The following is an 18189-nucleotide window of genomic DNA, read 5'->3' on the forward strand; positions in this document are numbered from 1 at the left end:
GTACAAATGCAACAAAATTTCTACATTTCGAGCATGTTTTCTGATTATAGATATTACATGGCTTCATAACTTTAATTTACACTCTGGCACAATGGACGACACCTTCTTCAGGCTGTCTCTGTTTGCCAATGTCCCTCCAACTTGATGTATAGCCCTTCAATGCCATATCATCGCTATTGGAGGGTCCATATAAGTGATAATATATTGCCAATATCTATTTATATAACAGGCTTTCACACTCCGCTGTCTTTTAACATGCACTTCTTTTATTGAATTAATAGGACATCACTATTGGCCGACAGTTATGACGTAAAAAAAGAAAAAAAGGAAAAAAGAAATAGAAAAATAGAAAAACAAAATAGAAAAAAATTATATATGTTCCATCCTCCATGTGGTTATATCCCATCCACCGGCAGGCTGAAGATTGTGTACAGTTTGGTAAACGTGAAGATATCACTGAAAAAAATATAAAATATTTATTAAAATTGGAGTACTATAACCCAACAAGAAATTACATACTCCAAGACTTAAACTAGGAGCCCATATACATCTGATTCCTAGGTATACCTTCACAGGGCTAATACATATTAGAGTAAATTTTAAATTCTACATTGAGTCCTTTTGGCTTTAAATTATTAAGCTCATATATCCATTTTATTTCTTGCTATTTTAATAGGCTTACTCTATCCCCCCTTCTCCTCTGTATGGGGACCTTGTCTATAATCCTAAATTTGAGATCTTTCTCTGTGTGTCTCAATTCTGTAAAGTGTTTCGACACCTGGAGATCTAGTCGTTTTTTTCTGATTGAGTGTCGGTGATTATTGATATGTACTTTCAATTCACATGTCGTCTCCCCTACGTACCATAATTTGCAAGGACATTCCAACAGGTAGATCACATGATCAGAATTGCATGTTAAAAAATGCTTGATTGTATACACCTTATTAGTATTTGGATGTTCAAATGTGGAACCCTTCAACATGTAAGTACAGTTCACACATGACAGGCATGGGAAGCAGCCCTTCTGACTTATCCCAGTAATTGTGGTCTGACACATATTCTTTAAAGGGCCAATGTCTGATTTCACTACATAGTCTCTAATAGGGGGTACCCACGAGAAATGATAAATATTGCCAAATGTGTAGTCCTAAATAAAGACAGGAAAGAATTACTGGGAAAGGGTGGACAAAACAAGAAAAAATCTTTAACCAGAATACCATGTGTGATGACATATACTGAGGAAAGTGGTAGAATAGCAGAGATAATTAGAAAACATTGGGGAATGCTGGGTAATTGTCTACCAGGTATAAAAGAATTCAGGGAGCCCCCACTGTTCTCATATCGTAGGGGCAGAAATATTAGAGACTATGTAGTGAAATCAGACATTGGCCCTTTAAAGAATATGTGTCAGACCACAATTACTGGGATAAGTCAGAAGGGCTGCTTCCCATGCCTGTCATGTGTGAACTGTACTTACATGTTGAAGGGTTCCACATTTGAACATCCAAATACTAATAAGGTGTATACAATCAAGCAATTTTTAACATGCAATTCTGATCATGTGATCTACCTGTTGGAATGTCCTTGCAAATTATGGTACGTAGGGGAGACGACATGTGAATTGTAAGTACGTATCACTAATCACCGACACTCAATCAGAAAAAAACGACTAGATCTCCAGGTGTCGAAACACTTTACAGAATTGAGACACACAGAGAAGGATCTCAAATTTAGGATTATAGACAAGGTCCCCATACAGAGGAGAAGGGGGGATAGAGTAAGCCTATTAAAATAGCAAGAATTAAAATGGATATATGAGCTTAATAATTTAAAGCCAAAAGGACTCAATGTAGAATTTAAAATTTACTCTAATATGTATTAGCCCTGTGAAGGTATTCCTAGGAATCAGATGTATATGGGCTCCTAGTTTAAGTCTTGGAGTATGTAATTTCTTGTTGGGTTATAGTACTCCAATTTTAATAAATATTTTATATTTTTTTCAGTGATATCTTCACGTTTACCAAACTGTACACAATCTTCAGCCTGCCGGTGGATGGGATATAACCACATGGAGGATGGAACATATATAATTTTTTTCTATTTTGTTTTTCTATTTTTCTATTTCTTTTTTCCTTTTTTTCTTTTTTTACGTCATAACTGTCGGCCAATAGTGATGTCCTATTAATTCAATAAAAGAAGTGCATGTTAAAAGACAGCGGAGTGTGAAAGCCTGTTATATAAATAGATATTGGCAATATATTATCACTTATATGGACCCTCCAATAGCGATGATATGGCATTGAAGGGCTATACATCAAGTTGGAGGGACATTGGCAAACGGAGACAGCCTGAAGAAGGTGTCGTCCGTTGTGCCAGAGTGTAAATTAAGGTTATGAAGCCATGTAATATCTATAATCAGAAAACATGCTCGAAATGTAGAAATTTTGTTGCATTTGTACCGCTGTATAAACATACAAGCAGGTCTGAAGTAATGCGTATAAGAAGACAATAAGCCACATCCAAGATGGCGCTGCGGCACTGATAGAAGGGATAGTGCGCATGCACGAGGGGAAATACACCACGAATAGACTGTGATTGGCTGGCAAGTTATGACAGAGCAAAACGATGTCAGGACATGCGCAGTAGAGGCAGTAGAACGCCGATAATGGCAGATATAGCGTCCTCCATGTGGTCTGACCTATATGCGGCAGGGTAAGGAATTTAAATAATTATAAACATGTACAAGCACGTGATAAATGTTTATTGGGAAAGAAATAACAAGAATATGTGGAAAATAAGAGAAATAATTGCGAGGATATATGACTACACTAGCACTTTAGCACAGTTCACTTTATGAGATTAGGATTGCACAAAGGATCCTTTTGCTCATATGTTATAAAAATGTTTTATGTATTTATTAATGATTGATGGTTAATTTTGTAAATGATGGTAGATTATGCCTATAAAAACACTATTGTTAGTAACACTCACTGCTTGAAAAAGGCTCAGTGTGAGCCGAAACGTCGCACAGAGATGTGGGTTGAATAAACTTCACACTTTTTTCCTTGAAAAGGACTTGGAGTGCTGCCTTATTTTGCTTAATTTGTATATATATATATATATATATATATATATATATATATATATATACTCGTATATATTATCTTTTTTTTTTTTTCATTTTAAAAATTACAAAAAGGGCAATGGACTGTTACAAAAGGTTGGGAACCCTTGGAGATTCGTGTGCTCGGAGAACTTTGACCAAGATTTCAGACCTTAATTAGCCTATTAAGATTATGGCTTGTTCACTATCATTGTTAGGAAAGGCCAGATGATGCAAATTTCCCAGCTTTATAAAAACTCAGCCTCCTCTAACCTTGCACCAAAAAACAGCAGTCATGGGTTCTTCTAAGCAGCTGCCTAGTTCTCTGAAAATAAAAATGATGAAGGCCCACAAAGCAGGAGAAGGCTATAAGAAGTTAGCAAAGCATTTCATTTTCAAGTCGCCTCCTCAGTTTGAAATGTAATTAAGAAATGGCAGTCAACAGGAACAGTGAATGTCAAGATAACGTCCGGAAAGACTAATCAAAATTTTGGTGACAGGTGCTTGTAGGATTGCTAGAGAGGCAAATTAGAACCCTGGTTGACTGCAAAAGACCTTCAAAAAGATTTAGCAGACTCTAGAGTTGTGCTACATTGTTCTACTGTTCAGAGACACCTGCACAAATATGGCTTTCATGGAAGAGTCATCAGAAGAAAACCTTTCCTGTGTCCTCACCATAAAATTCAGCATCAGAAGTATGCACAAGAACATCTAAACAAGCCTGATGCCTTTTGGAAACAAGTCCTGTGGATCGATGAGATAAAAATAGAACTCCTTGGCCACAATGATCAAAGAAACCTCAAAAAACAGTGCATGCTAGACGACCCCGGAATCTCACAGAACTGGAAGAATTTTCCAAGGAAGAATGAATGAAAATCCCTCAAACAAGAATTGAAAGACTCTTGGCTGACTACAAAAAGTGTTTACAAGCTGTGAAACTAGGTACTAACCAGGCATGGTGTCAAAACTTTTCCAGAGGCCTATTTTATTTTTTGTAATTTTTAAAATGTAAAAGATGAACAAAATATATTTTTTGCCTAAAATATAAAGGAAATGTGTCATTTTTAACTTTAGGCCTTTTAGAGATCATTTCATCTTCAACTTGTTTAACTGTTCACAATAACAGTAATTTTACCCAGGGGTGCCCAAACTTTTACATGCCACTGTAGACAGAAACAATAGAATATACAGTTTTTTCTTATTCTATAGTATTTAAAGAATAAATGAGAAAATGAATAAGAATCCAGAGCCCAATTCTAGTTAGACAGTAAATACTCATAGTGCTAAGCGGACACTAGGAAAAGATCCATCAATAGCAGCTTGCTGATGATTTCCATGTAGCCATAGATTGCCTTTTGCAGTCCACACAGACAATGCAGAGATGCAGTATTACACACATACTAGACTTTACATCCAATGAATACAGAACTAATCCAGGGCTGACGCATCCACATGATGATGCACGGTTTATGTAGCTGGTAGGCTGAGGTTTTCTACAGCCGCATTGAACTTTTCAAGAAGCAATAGGCAATTTAATAAAACTAAGATTTAATGCTTAAATTCCCCCAGCAATTTTAATGTTCCAATATTTTACTCCTCTAGGTGCACAATATCACATCACATTTAGCTGCAGGAAGGTTACTGGATATCTGTTAAGGATAGGCTTTGGATTTGCTTCAATTGCTTCAAGTAACATTATTCTCCTTCGAATCTGACAATACTTCTCTGTTACCATTGCAGAAATATTGTAATCTAATTGCTCAGAGAGCTGTACCTGAAATCTCCTGTCTGTTTTGACCTAAACCCTTCTGATTGATTTTCCTATTTCCAGCGCACTTAGAAAAGGCATGTTCCATGCATTATGGTATAATGAAGTCCACAGAACGCCGCAGTGCCTTCCTATGGGTAGTCTTACTAACTGTTTTGGTTCTGTAGGAAAGGTTTGATTAAAAATATAGCAGCTTTTTAATTAACCTTAACGTAACTGTAGCACTCGACCGACACATCCAAACCTTCAAAATAATAAAGATCATTTTTGGATTTGCTTGACATTTTTCATTCCCGCAACGTTTGATAAAACTTCAAATAGCATCCTGTGCTAAACTAATGAGCATATTTCTGTCTTGGCCCTCAGTTACTTACAGCTCTCATTTAGAGGCATTTCTGTCGTGTACTACACGCGACAATAACACAGTGATACTGGCCTGGAGAGAAAAAGGCAAAACCCATCTGAAGACAACCTCTCTGAACATCACTAAAGGAATTAATGGCTTCGACTATGACTCTGGACTAAATATAATTGGTATGTATAGGCTCTGAAAGACTGAATATGGCTGTAGTTCTTTTTTATGGCTGAATTCTGGAGACCATTTATTGTATGTTTGTCTTTCTACAGAAAGTACCTTTCGTTCCTATTGTTAGATTTCCCACAAAAAAACCTGGGATCGCATGGGGTCATTTGTTTCTTTAGTGAGGAGGCATTTACACAAGGCCTTTTATGTGATACATTACTTGAAGTTGCAAGCCTTAAACCTGAGAAATATAGATGACAAGTCTTCTTCTGATTTCTGTCACAAACAAGGTTGTTATAAAGACCCTGCATGGATGTAACATGTGTCCAGGGTATACCGGGCTCTGCTTCTTTTCCTTGGGTCTGTTGCCCTCTGTTGTGCTCCACGTCAGATTTTAAAAGTTGCCTGCCATGGATCAATGACATCATCTCCGTGCTTCCCCATCTGTGCTATTTGCGCTTGTCCTTGCATTCATGCCCATTGGGTTCCACTTTATCCATCATACTGCTGTTGAGATTCCTGTGTGTGCCAAGTCCTCACTGCCTATGTGCCTCCCTTCTTGTTCCATCAATACCAGGGATCCATATTCCCACCCAGACCTGATGCTTAGAGAATCACCATCCACATTACTGCCCACATTTATACACAAATTTATCAGTTAGCTGCTGAGAATCTAGAAAATGATATGGATGGTGATTTGCATCCATTTAAAGAAGATATGTCACTGGATTTCTTAATTTAAACTGAGGGCTTCCACTCATTGGTGCTGCTCTACTGACTCTAGAACAGTTTTTCTTTTTTTTTTGTGCCCCCGTGCTGCAAAGTTGTGCCCCCTGAGTAATAATGGTGCAGATTTTCCCTTTAACCAACTGGCCGTATGCTGCAAAACTTCTCTGTGGAAGTTAGCTTTTTTCCAGCTTTTTTCTTCATTAAAGAAGAAGCACACCCACAGAGAAGTTCTGTGGTATACACCCACAGTGGCTACAGGGAAAATTTGCACTATTTGGTGGGCATAACTTTGTAACGGAAAGGCGCAAAAGAAATTTAAAAATACAGTGAAAAAGTCGCTTTAAGTTTGTATACCCTAAACTAATGTCATGTATGTAAAGTTTCTGAAATTTTGATTATGTCTATACATTTGTAATATCAGTCCATGTTTCCATTTACTAGAAATCCATCGGCATGGGTTTATGTAATTGAGCTTGCAAGTGGGGGGCTTAGCCTGCGCCTACAGCTCTCCAGCCTCTTTCCCTCTTTTTCCGTTTACTGCTGGCCTTTTGTCAGCGACTGAGAGATCACTTTTCTCTGTGATCTGCCTAATCTCACGCAGTCACCGTAGTCTCCGGGAGTGGTGCATGTGTTGATAGATCGTCTGGCTCTCGTAATGTTATTTGGACCTTAGTGCGCATGCGCCATCCCTGGGAATGACAGCACCTGAGTACGAGGATGAAAGATTATGTTCCCTTTTTGCTTTTCCTCCTTAACAGGTCCTGATACTGTCTTATTCTATTATGATGTATATATGTTATTATATGCAGCAAAGAAGAAAAATGCAGATAGCACTCAACGGTCCTTAAAACGTCATGCTTTATTCAAACTTTAAAATGTCATGGCCAGAGGAACAGGTTGCTGGAATGTGCGAGCTGGTGTAAAACAACAGTCGTTTCGCGCCACTTAGCGCTTCAACGGGTCTAGGCTAAGTGGCACAAAACGGCCGTCGACTTACACCAGCTCGCACATTCCAGCAACCTGTTCCTCTGGCCATGACATTTTAAAGTTTGAATAAAGGATGAAGTTTTAAGGACCGGTGAGTGCTATCTGCATTTTTCTTCTTTGCTGCATACACCCTGTTTTTGCATGAGCACCCGAAGTCCATAGAGGCGGTCTCTATCCGGAAAGCACTCCATTCAGCATATGGTTGTCTGGGCCCACAGCAGTGCTGTTATAGTTTTCTTTTTTGCATATAGTGATATGTTATTATATAATGGTATTGCAATGTGGTTGCATGTACTACTGCCTACTTATCATGGTACTGTTACACTCTTAGTGTATTACCGTGTCTTGTAAATACGCATTATCTGTTTTAGTAAAGTATAATGTATTCACACTTGTATTATGGAAAGTGCAGTGCAACTTTTGGCTACTAGATGGGGGACATTTTTAGTGCACACAGTTCCTAAGTAGAACATAAAGTAAGTAAATAGTTAATGGTAGAAGGGGCTGCTGCTTGGTAAGCTAGTGATAGTATTAAAATAGTTCAGAGGGCTAGGGACGCCCGAACCGTCCACACGGGCTGTAGGCCAAGGACGTTACAGCAGCTACGCAACGTGAAGAGAAGAGAACCTCAGCCATCCACAGCTACAGTACAGATAAAAAGCGTGTTAGAACAGTTTGAAGACTCAGAATGTGGCAGCTCATTGTTTGGGCAGACTCCCTTAGAACTGGTGCAAAACGGTCGAGGGACCCCATGGAAGCAGTGAGCATGTACAGTAAAGATGTGGTGCAAAGGCAGAAGGCAGAAAAGAGGGGCAGTACTCTCTTTCAGTGGCTTTATATTCCGGAGATTATTGTTATTGTTGATTTGGACTGTGTCTCAGTTTCTCCTGACTCATCTCGAGAGGATCTCCCACAGCAGAAAAGGGAATTCAAAGGAGCTGACAAATGGAGAATATATTTCTGTGAGGGGAGGACAGGACACTGAAGCCCAGGTGTCCTCAGCCATAACTACGGTCCTGGGCCTTGACCCTTACACCTGCATGAGATCTTGGGAAGCAGAGCAGATCACAAAGAAAATGAATCTGTCAGTCACTGACAGGAGGTCGGCGGCAGGTGGAAAAAGAGGGAGAGAGGCCAGAGAAGAAAGTGCAGACAGGCCCCCTCCACTTGCTAACTCATTTGCATAAATTTTCGATAATGAATTTCTAGAAAATGGAGAAATGGTCTTATAATACAAAAGGTATTACACAATCAATACTTCAGATACTGTACTTTATCTAGATAATATTAGTTTAGGGTCTAAAAACTTGCTGACAGGTTCACTTAAATTAAAACTTACTTTATATGATTGTATGCAGCAAACTATAGTTTAAAGCAGGTGCAAGTGTCCATATAATTAGGAGGCGATTTGTCATGAGGGGGTTTTAAAGTCAGTATTACTTGAGGCTTCAGTGCTATATTTGGTGGAATTTGTCTCCTTGACAATTTCCCATCTCAGTATTCATAGCTGGAAGATAGGCAGCCATGACCATTTCCACATTAAGTAGTTTACTGCTCTATAAAGTCGGATGGCTTTTGGCCTTTTTCTTTAATTAAAATATATCAGTTGTTACTCACCTGTCCTGGCTCCCACGTCTGCCTTTACATCTTTCTTTCCAGCAGCCATCTCCCTCTGTTTCTGTGTACAACAAATTACTTTGATAACCCAGGGCACACCTCTGATGTTATCATTCTCTTTTGGCCTTTTAAAGCTGACTCTATTGTTCCAAGTTGCTCTATGCATATTTGGCTCCCCTATAACAATATGCTTGTCTGAAAGCACTGCTTTACTGTACCAAGATGCTATCTCAAGGTGCCTTTGTGCCAGCACAGTTTTACTGTTCCAAGGTGATCTTCACACACTCGGCTCTGCTATACCAAGATGCCTATCTGCCAACAGAACTCTACTGGTCCAATGTACTCTCTGCACAATCGGCACTGCCAAGGTACCTGACTACATGCACTGGCTCTGCAGCACCAAGTTACCTGTCTGCACATCCAGCTCCAATGTTCCATGCTGTTCCATGTGCTGTACAGCATATCCAGCTCCAATGTTCCATGCTGATCCATGTGCTGTATAGCATATCTAGCTCCAATGTTCCATGCTGTTCCACGTGCTGTACAGCATATTCAGCTCCAATGCTCCATGCTGATCCACGTGCTGCACAGCATATCTAGCTCCAATGGTCCATGCTGATCCATGTGCTGTATAGCATATCTAGCTCCAATGTTCCATGCTGATCCACATGCTGTACAGCATATCCAGCTCCAATGTTCCATGCTGATCCACGTGTTGTACAGCATATCTAGCTCCAATGTTCCATGCTGTTCCACATGCTGTACAGCATATTCAGCTCCAATGCTCCATGCTGATCCACATGCTGTACAGCATATCTAGCTCCAATGGTCCATGCTGTTCCACGTGCTGTACAGCAGATTCAGCTCCAATGTTCCATGCTGTTCCACGTGCTGTACAGCATATTCAGCTCCAATGTTCCATGCTGTTCCACGTGCTGTACGGCATATCCAGCTCCAATGTTCCATGCTGTTCCACGTGCTGTACAGCATATCCAGCTCCAATGTTCCATGCTGATCCACGCGCTGTACAGCATATCTAGCTTCAATGATCCATGCTGTTCCATGTGCCGTACAGCATATTCAGCTCCAATGTTCCATTCTGTTCCACGTGCTGTACAGCATATCTAGCTCCAATGCTCCATGCTGTTCCACGTGCTGTACAGCATATTCAGCTCCAATGTTCCATGCTGTTCCACGTGCTGTACAGCATATTCATCTCCAATGTTCCATTCTGTTCCACGTGCTGTACAGCATATTTAGCTCCAATGTTCCATGCTGTTCCATGTGCTGTGCAGCATATTTAGCTCCAATGTTCCATGCTGTTCCACGTGCTGTACAGCATATTCAGCTCCAATGTTCCATTCTGTTCCACGTGCTTTACAGCATATTTAGCTCTAAAGTTCCATGCTGACCACGTGCTGTACAGCATATCTAGCTCCAATGGTCCATGCTGTTCCACGTGCTGTGCGGCATATTCAGCTCCAATTGTCATGATCTCTGCAGGCAGAGATCATAGCAAGCCTATAGAGGGACAAGCTCTCGGAAGATGGAACTATACTGACCATGAACTAAGCCTGCCGCGCAACTAGAAATAGCCAGGTAGCATTTCCTATTTATCGCTAGATGCCCAGCTCTGGCCTAAGACCTAAATAGCTAGCAGAGGGAAATATAAGACCTGGCTCACCTCTAGAGAAATATTCCAAAGAAGACAGTAGCCCCCCACATATAATGACGGTGAGTTCAGATGAAACAACAAACGCAGCAGGAAAATAGTCTTAGCAAATTTGAGGTCCGCTTACTAGATAGCAGAAGACAGATAGTATACTTTCATGGTCAGCAGAAAAATACTAACAAAACACCATCCAGAGATTACCTTAAACTCTGGCATTAACTCATAACGCCAGAGTAGCAATCCCTGATCGACGAGAGCTTTCCAGACACAGTAACAAAACTTCAGCTGCGAACTGGAAAAAATAGGCAAAACAAAACATGGACAAAAGTCCAACTTATCAGTAGTTGTCTAGAAGCAGGAACAAGCACTGAGAGGCATCAGATAACATTGTTGACCGGCAAGAAACCACCAGAGAAATGAGCTTAAATAGCGACACCCACTACTGATGGAATCAGGTGAAACAGGAAAGAGGATGACAAGTCCAATTCCACAAGCGGCCACCGGGGGAGCCCAGAATCCAAATTCACAACAGTACCCCCCCCTCAAGGAGGGGGCACCGAACCCTCACCAGATCCACCAGGGCGACCAGGATGAGCCCTATGGAAGGCACGAACAAGATCAGAAGCATGAACATCAGATGCATTGACCCAAGAATTATCCTCCTGGCCGTAACCCTTCCAGTTGACCAGATACTGGAGTTTCCGTCTGGAAACACGAGAGTCCAAAATTTTCTCCACAACGTACTCCAACTCACCCTCAACCAACACCGGAGCAGGAGGCTCAACAGAAGGTACAACAGGTACCTCATACCTGCGCAATAACGACCGATGAAAAACGTTATGAATGGAAAAGGACGCAGGGAGGTCCAAACGGAAAGAAACAGGATTAAGAATCTCCAATATTCTATAAGGGCCGATGAACCGAGGTTTAAACTTAGGAGAAGAGACCCTCATAGGGACAAAACGAGAAGACAACCACACTAAATCTCCAACACAAAGCCGAGAACCAACACGACGATGACGGTTGGCAAAACGCTGAGTCTTCTCCTGTGACAACTTCAAATTGTCCATAACCTGCCCCCAGATGTGATGCAATCTCTCCACCACCGCATCCACTCCAGGACAATCCGAGGATTCCACCTGACCGGAGGAAAATCGAGGGTGAAACCCCGAATTACAGAAAAACGGGGACACCAAGGTGGAAGAACTGGCCCGATTATTGAGGGCGAACTCTGCCAATGGCAAAAAAGCAACCCAATCATCCTGGTCAGCAGAGACAAAACACCTCAGATATGTCTCAAGGGTCTGATTAGTCCGCTCGGTCTGGCCATTAGTCTGAGGGTGAAAAGCAGATGAAAAAGACAAATCTATGCCCATCCTAGCACAGAATGCCCGCCAAAATCTAGACACAAATTGGGTACCTCTGTCAGAAACAATATTCTCAGGAATACCGTGCAATCGGACAACATTCTGAAAAAACAGAGGAACCAACTCAGAAGAAGAAGGCAACTTGGGCAGAGGAACCAAATGGACCATTTTAGAGAAACGGTCACAGACCACCCAGATGACAGACATCTTCTGGGAAACAGGCAGATCTGAAATAAAATCCATCGAGATGTGTGTCCAAGGCCTCTTAGGAATAGGCAAGGGCAACAGCAGTCCGCTAGCCCGAGAACTACAAGACTTGGCCCGAGCACAAACGTCACATGACTGCACAAAGACTCGCACATCTCGTGACAGAGAAGGCCACCAGAAGGATCTTGCCACCAAATCCCTGGTACCAAAAATTCCGGGATGACCTGCCAATGCAGAAGAATGTACCTCAGAGATGACTCTGCTGGTCCAATCATCCGGAACAAACAGTCTATCAGGCGGACAACGATCCGGTCTATCCGCCTGAAACTCTTGCAAGGACCGCCGCAGATCAGGAGAAACGGCCGACAAAATTACTCCCTCCCTAAGGATACCTGTGGGTTCAGAATTACCAGGAGAGTCCGGGTCAAAACTCCTAGAAAGGGCATCTGCCTTAACATTCTTAGAACCCGGTAGGTATGACACCACAAAATTAAAGCGAGAAAAAAATAAAGACCAGCGCGCCTGTCTAGGATTCAGGCGTCTGGCAGTCTCAAGATAAATCAAATTTTTGTGGTCAGTCAATACCACCACCTGATGCCTAGCCCCCTCGAGCCAATGGCGCCACTCCTCAAACGCCCACTTCATGGCCAAAAGCTCCCGATTCCCAACATCATAATTCCGCTCTGCGGGCGAAAATTTGCGAGAAAAGAAGGCACAAGGCCTAATGACGGAGCAGTCGGAACCTTTCTGCGACAACACTGCCCCAGCTCCGATCTCCGAAGCGTCAACCTCAACCTGAAAAGGCAGATTCACATCAGGCTGACGCAACACAGGGGCAGAGGCAAAACGGCGCTTAAGCTCCTGAAAGGCCTCTACAGCATGAGGGGACCAATTAGCAACATCAGCGCCTTGTCTGGTCAAATCAGTCAGTGGTTTAACGACATCCGAAAAACCAGCAATAAATCGGCGGTAAAAGTTGGCAAAGCCCAAAAATCTCTGAAGACCCTTAAGAGAGGAGGGCTGAGTCCAGTCACAAATAGCTTGCACCTTGACGGGATCCATCTCAATGGAAGAGGGAGAAAAAATATACCCCAAAAAGGAAATTTTCTGGACCCCAAAAACGCACTTAGACCCCTTCACACATAAAGAATTAGACCGCAGAACCTGAAAAACTCTCCTGACCTGCTGGACATGAGAGTCCCAGTCATCAGAAAAAATCAGAATATCATCCAGATATATTATCATAAATTTATCCAGAAAATCGCGGAAAATATCATGCATAAAAGACTGGAAAACTGAAGGGGCATTAGAAAGACCAAAAGGCATGACCAAATACTCAAAGTGGCCCTCGGGCGTATTAAATGCGGTCTTCCACTCATCCCCCTGCCTGATCCGCACCAAATTATACGCCCCACGAAGATCAATTTTAGAGAACCACTTAGCACCCTCTATACGAGCAAACAAATCAGTAAGCAATGGCAATGGGTATTGATACTTAACAGTGATCTTATTCAGAAGCCGATAATCAATACATGGTCTCAAAGAGCCGTCTTTTTTTGAGACAAAGAAAAACCCAGCTCCCAAGGGAGAAGAAGATGGACGAATATGTCCCTTTTCCAAAGACTCCTTTATATATTCCCGCATAGCAGCATGTTCCGGCACAGACAAATTAAACAAACGACCCTTTGGATATTTACAACCCGGTATCAAATCTATGGCACAATCGCACTCACGGTGCGGAGGTAACGACCCAAGCTTGGGTTCGTCAAAGACGTCTTGATAATCAGAGAGGAACTCAGGGACTTCAGAGGGAATGGACGACGAAATAGAAACCAAAGGTACGTCCCCATGAATACCCTTACATCCCCAGCTCAACACAGACATAGCTCTCCAGTCCAAGACTGGGTTGTGAGACTGCAACCATGGCAATCCCAGTACCAAATCGTCATGTAAATTATACAGCACCAGGAAACGAATAATCTCCTGGTGATCCGGATTGATACGCATGGTTACTTGTGTCCAGTATTGTGGTTTATTATTAGCCAATGGGGTGGAGTCAATCCCCTTCAGAGGAATAAGAGTCTCCAAAGGCTCTAAATCAAAACCACAACGATTGGCAAAGGACCAATCCATAAGACTCAGAGCGGCGCCAGAGTCAACATAGGCGTCCGTGGCAATGGATGACAAAGAGCAAATCAGGGTTACAGACAAAATAAACTTAGACTGAATGGTGCCAATGGAAACAGACTTATCAAGCTTCTTTGTACGCCTAGAGCATGCCGATATAACATGAGTAGAATCCCCACAATAGAAACACAATCCATTCTTCCATCTAAAATTCTGTCGCTCGCTCCTGGACAGAATTCTATCACACTGCATACTTTCTGGCGTCTTTTCCATAGACACCGCCAGATGGTGCATCGGTTTGCGCTCCCGCAGACGCCTATCAATCTGAATAGCCATTGTCATGGACTCATTCAGACCTGCAGGCAAAGGGAACCCCACCATAACATCCTTAACGGCATCAGAGAGACCTTCTCTGAAAGTTGCCGCCAAGGCGCACTCATTCCACTGAGTAAGCACAGACCATTTACGGAATTTTTGGCAGAAAACTTCAGCCTCGTCTTGCCCCTGAGATAGTGCCATCAAAGTTTTTTCTGCCTGAAGTTCCAAATGAGGTTCCTCATAAAGCAAGCCCAAGGCCAGAAAAAACGCATCCACATCGCGCAACGCAGGATCCCCTGCTGGCAATGAGAAGGCCCAATCTTGAGGGTCACCCCTGAGCAAGGAAATCACAATCCTAACCTGCTGAGCAGGGTCTCCAGCTGAACGAGACTTCAGGGACAAATAAAGCTTACAATTATTTCGGAAATTCTGGAAGCTAGCTCTATTCCCTGTGAAGAACTCCGGCAAAGGAATTCTCGGCTCAGATACCGGAGCATGTACTACAAAATCTTGTAAATTTTGTACTTTCGTGATGAGATTATTCAAACCCGCAGTTACACTCTGGAGATCCATTATTGTCAGGTGCACACAGAGCATACAGAGATTAGGAGGAGAGAGAGAAAAAAGACTGCAGCAAGGCAGACTGGAGGAAAAAAAAAAAAAAAAAAAATTCCAGCAGACTTCTTATAACTCTCCTTTCTCAACCTGGGTCCTTAACACTTTAGTGGCCGGTCAAACTGTCATGATCTCTGCAGGCAGAGATCATAGCAAGCCTATAGAGGGACAAGCTCTCGGAAGATGGAACTATACTGACCATGAACTAAGCCTGCCGCGCAACTAGAAATAGCCAGGTAGCATTTCCTATTTATCGCTAGATGCCCAGCTCTGGCCTAAGACCTAAATAGCTAGCAGAGGGAAATATAAGACCTGGCTCACCTCTAGAGAAATATTCCAAAGAAGACAGTAGCCCCCCACATATAATGACGGTGAGTTCAGATGAAACAACAAACGCAGCAGGAAAATAGTCTTAGCAAATTTGAGGTCCGCTTACTAGATAGCAGAAGACAGATAGTATACTTTCATGGTCAGCAGAAAAATACTAACAAAACACCATCCAGAGATTACCTTAAACTCTGGCATTAACTCATAACGCCAGAGTAGCAATCCCTGATCGACGAGAGCTTTCCAGACACAGTAACAAAACTTCAGCTGCGAACTGGAAAAAATAGGCAAAACAAAACATGGACAAAAGTCCAACTTATCAGTAGTTGTCTAGAAGCAGGAACAAGCACTGAGAGGCATCAGATAACATTGTTGACCGGCAAGAAACCACCAGAGAAATGAGCTTAAATAGCGACACCCACTACTGATGGAATCAGGTGAAACAGGAAAGAGGATGACAAGTCCAATTCCACAAGCGGCCACCGGGGGAGCCCAGAATCCAAATTCACAACATCCAATGTTCCATGCTGTTCCACATGCTGTACAGCATATTCAGCTCCAATGTTCCATTCTGTTCCACGTGCTGTGCAGCATATTTAGCTCCAATGTTCCATGCTGTTCCACGTGCTGTACAGCATATTCAGCTCCAATGCTTCATGCTGTTCCACGTGCTGTACAGCAGCATATCTAGCTCCAATGTTCCACATTGCTCAAGATCTGAGGCTGGTGAAGCTGATTCATTTGGTGAGGTGTAATATTAAGAAATTGTAGTCAGGAGTTGTATTACAAAGTACAGTAGTTACTAATTGGAGATACACTTTTCTACACTACAAAATAAAAATGGGGACACTCATGAATGTGTGTCAAACCCACCTGTTATGGGCTGACATGGTGAGATCAATTCCCTAAGCCATAGGTCTGGGTGAGCCGCATTAACTGAAGGCTTTGAATCAGCGGAACTGGACTTGCTGAACAGCATGTGGACCAGCAAGGACCAGTAGAGTTGAATATGTAGGAGGGCAAGTGGTTCAGTGAATCTCGAAGTACTAGATGCAGAGCCAAATGTGGGAACAGAAATGTATGTAGGCATCCTGCTTCCTTGTTGTAGGAGAATGGTTAGACACTGGAACAGCAGTGCTTTGAATGTGAACCGCACCAAGAATAGCTGACACAAATTAGTAATCAGGATACTTGACACAGCAGAGATAAGGGTGTGACATCATCAGGCATGGCAGAGTAGAGTTGGTTATCAGTAGGGATAAGCGAATGTGCTAGATGATACTCGATTATCACAGTGCTCAGATGTGCTCATTACTACGCGAGAAATAGGCGATACTCAATGAAAAACTCAAAGCCCTGCATCTTTGGCGCCTGTTAAGAAGTCAATAAGCATACAGGGATTGCCTGTGAGTTATTGTAATGCCGTAGCCATCTTGGTTGTGGCATTACTGTGATTGGCTGGCATTATCAGGGATTATAAAAACACTAGATGGCAGCCCGATTCTAAAGAATCGGGAGTCTAGAATCCATATATACTTTATTTATTCAAATGTAAGAATAATTTGGTGGGCGGGGACCCTCGGCCTCCGATTTGGTTGGCGGGGCCCCACGGCCTCCGATTTGGTGGGCGGGGTCCATCTGCCTCCGCTTTGGTGGGCGGGGCCGCTCGGCCTTCGATTTGGTGGGCGGGGCTCCTCGGCCTCCGATTTGGTTGGTGGGGCCCCTCGGCCTCCGATTTGGTGGGCGGGGCCCCTTATCCTCCGATTTGGTGGGCGGGGACCCTCGGCCTCCGATTTGGTGGGCGGGGCCCCTCGGCCTCCGATTTGGTGGGCGGGGACCCTCGGCCTCCGATTTGGTTGGCGGGGCCCCTCGGCCTCAAATTTGGTGGGCGGGGACCCTCGGCCTCCGATTTGGTGGGCGGGGACCCTCGGCCTCCAATTTGGTGGGCGGGGACCCTCGGCCTCCGATTTGGTGGGCGGGGACCCTCGGCCTCCGATTTGGTGGGTGGGGACCCTCGGCCTCCGATTTGGTGGGCGGGGCCCCTCGGCCTCCGATGTGGTGGGCGGGGCCCCTCGGCCTCCGCTGTGGTGGGCGGGGCCGGGCCCCTCGGCCTCCGCTTTGGTGGGTGGGGCCGCTCGGCCTTCGATTTGGTGGGCGGGGCTCCTCGGCCTCCGATTTGGTTGGCGGGGCCCCTCGGCCTCCGATTTGGTTGGCGGGGCCCCTCGGCCTCCGATTCGGTGGGCGGGGACCCTCGGCCTCCGATTTGGTGGGCAGGGACCCTCGGCCTCCGATTTGGTGGGCGGGGACCCTCGGCCTCCGATTTGGTGGTCGGGGACCCTCGGCCTCAGCTTTGGTGGGCGGGGCCCCTCGGCCTCCGATTTGGTGGGCGGGGTCCCTCTGCCTCCGATTTGGTGTGCGGGGACCCTCGGCCTCCGCTTTGGTGGGCGGGGCCCCTCGGCCTTCGATTTGGTGGGCGGGGCCCCTCGGCCTCCGATTTGGTTGGTGTGGACCCTCGGCCTCCGATTTGGTGGGCGGGGACCCTCGGCCTCCAATTTGGTGGGCGGGGACCCTCGGCCTCCGCTTTGGTGGGCGGTGCCCCTCGGCCTTCGATTTGGTGGGCGGGGCCCCTCGGCCTCCGATTTGGTTGGTGTGGACCCTCGGCCTCCGATTTGGTGGGCGGGGACCCTCAGCCTCCGATTTGGTGGGCGGGGACCCTCGGCCTCCGATTTGGTGGGCGGGGCCCATCGGCCTCCGATGTGGTGGGCGGGGCCCCTCGGCCTCTAATTTGGTGGGCGGGGACCCCCGGCCTCCGATTTGGTGGGCGGGGCC

General features: G+C 44.3%; 1 protein-coding gene across 1 annotated transcript in view; it reads left to right on the forward strand.

Annotated features, from left to right (window-relative positions):
* Nucleotides 1–18189, forward strand: part of WDR49 (WD repeat domain 49) — a 314656-nt gene that overhangs the window by 65938 nt on the left and 230529 nt on the right. The window contains exon 5 of the mRNA XM_077290613.1: nt 5238–5405. Coding sequence (XP_077146728.1) covers nt 5238–5405 — 168 coding nt within the window. The remainder of the gene's footprint in view (nt 1–5237; nt 5406–18189) is intronic.

This window comes from Ranitomeya variabilis, chromosome 2 (genome assembly GCF_051348905.1).
Source record: "Ranitomeya variabilis isolate aRanVar5 chromosome 2, aRanVar5.hap1, whole genome shotgun sequence".
Taxonomy (NCBI): Eukaryota; Metazoa; Chordata; class Amphibia; order Anura; family Dendrobatidae; genus Ranitomeya; species Ranitomeya variabilis.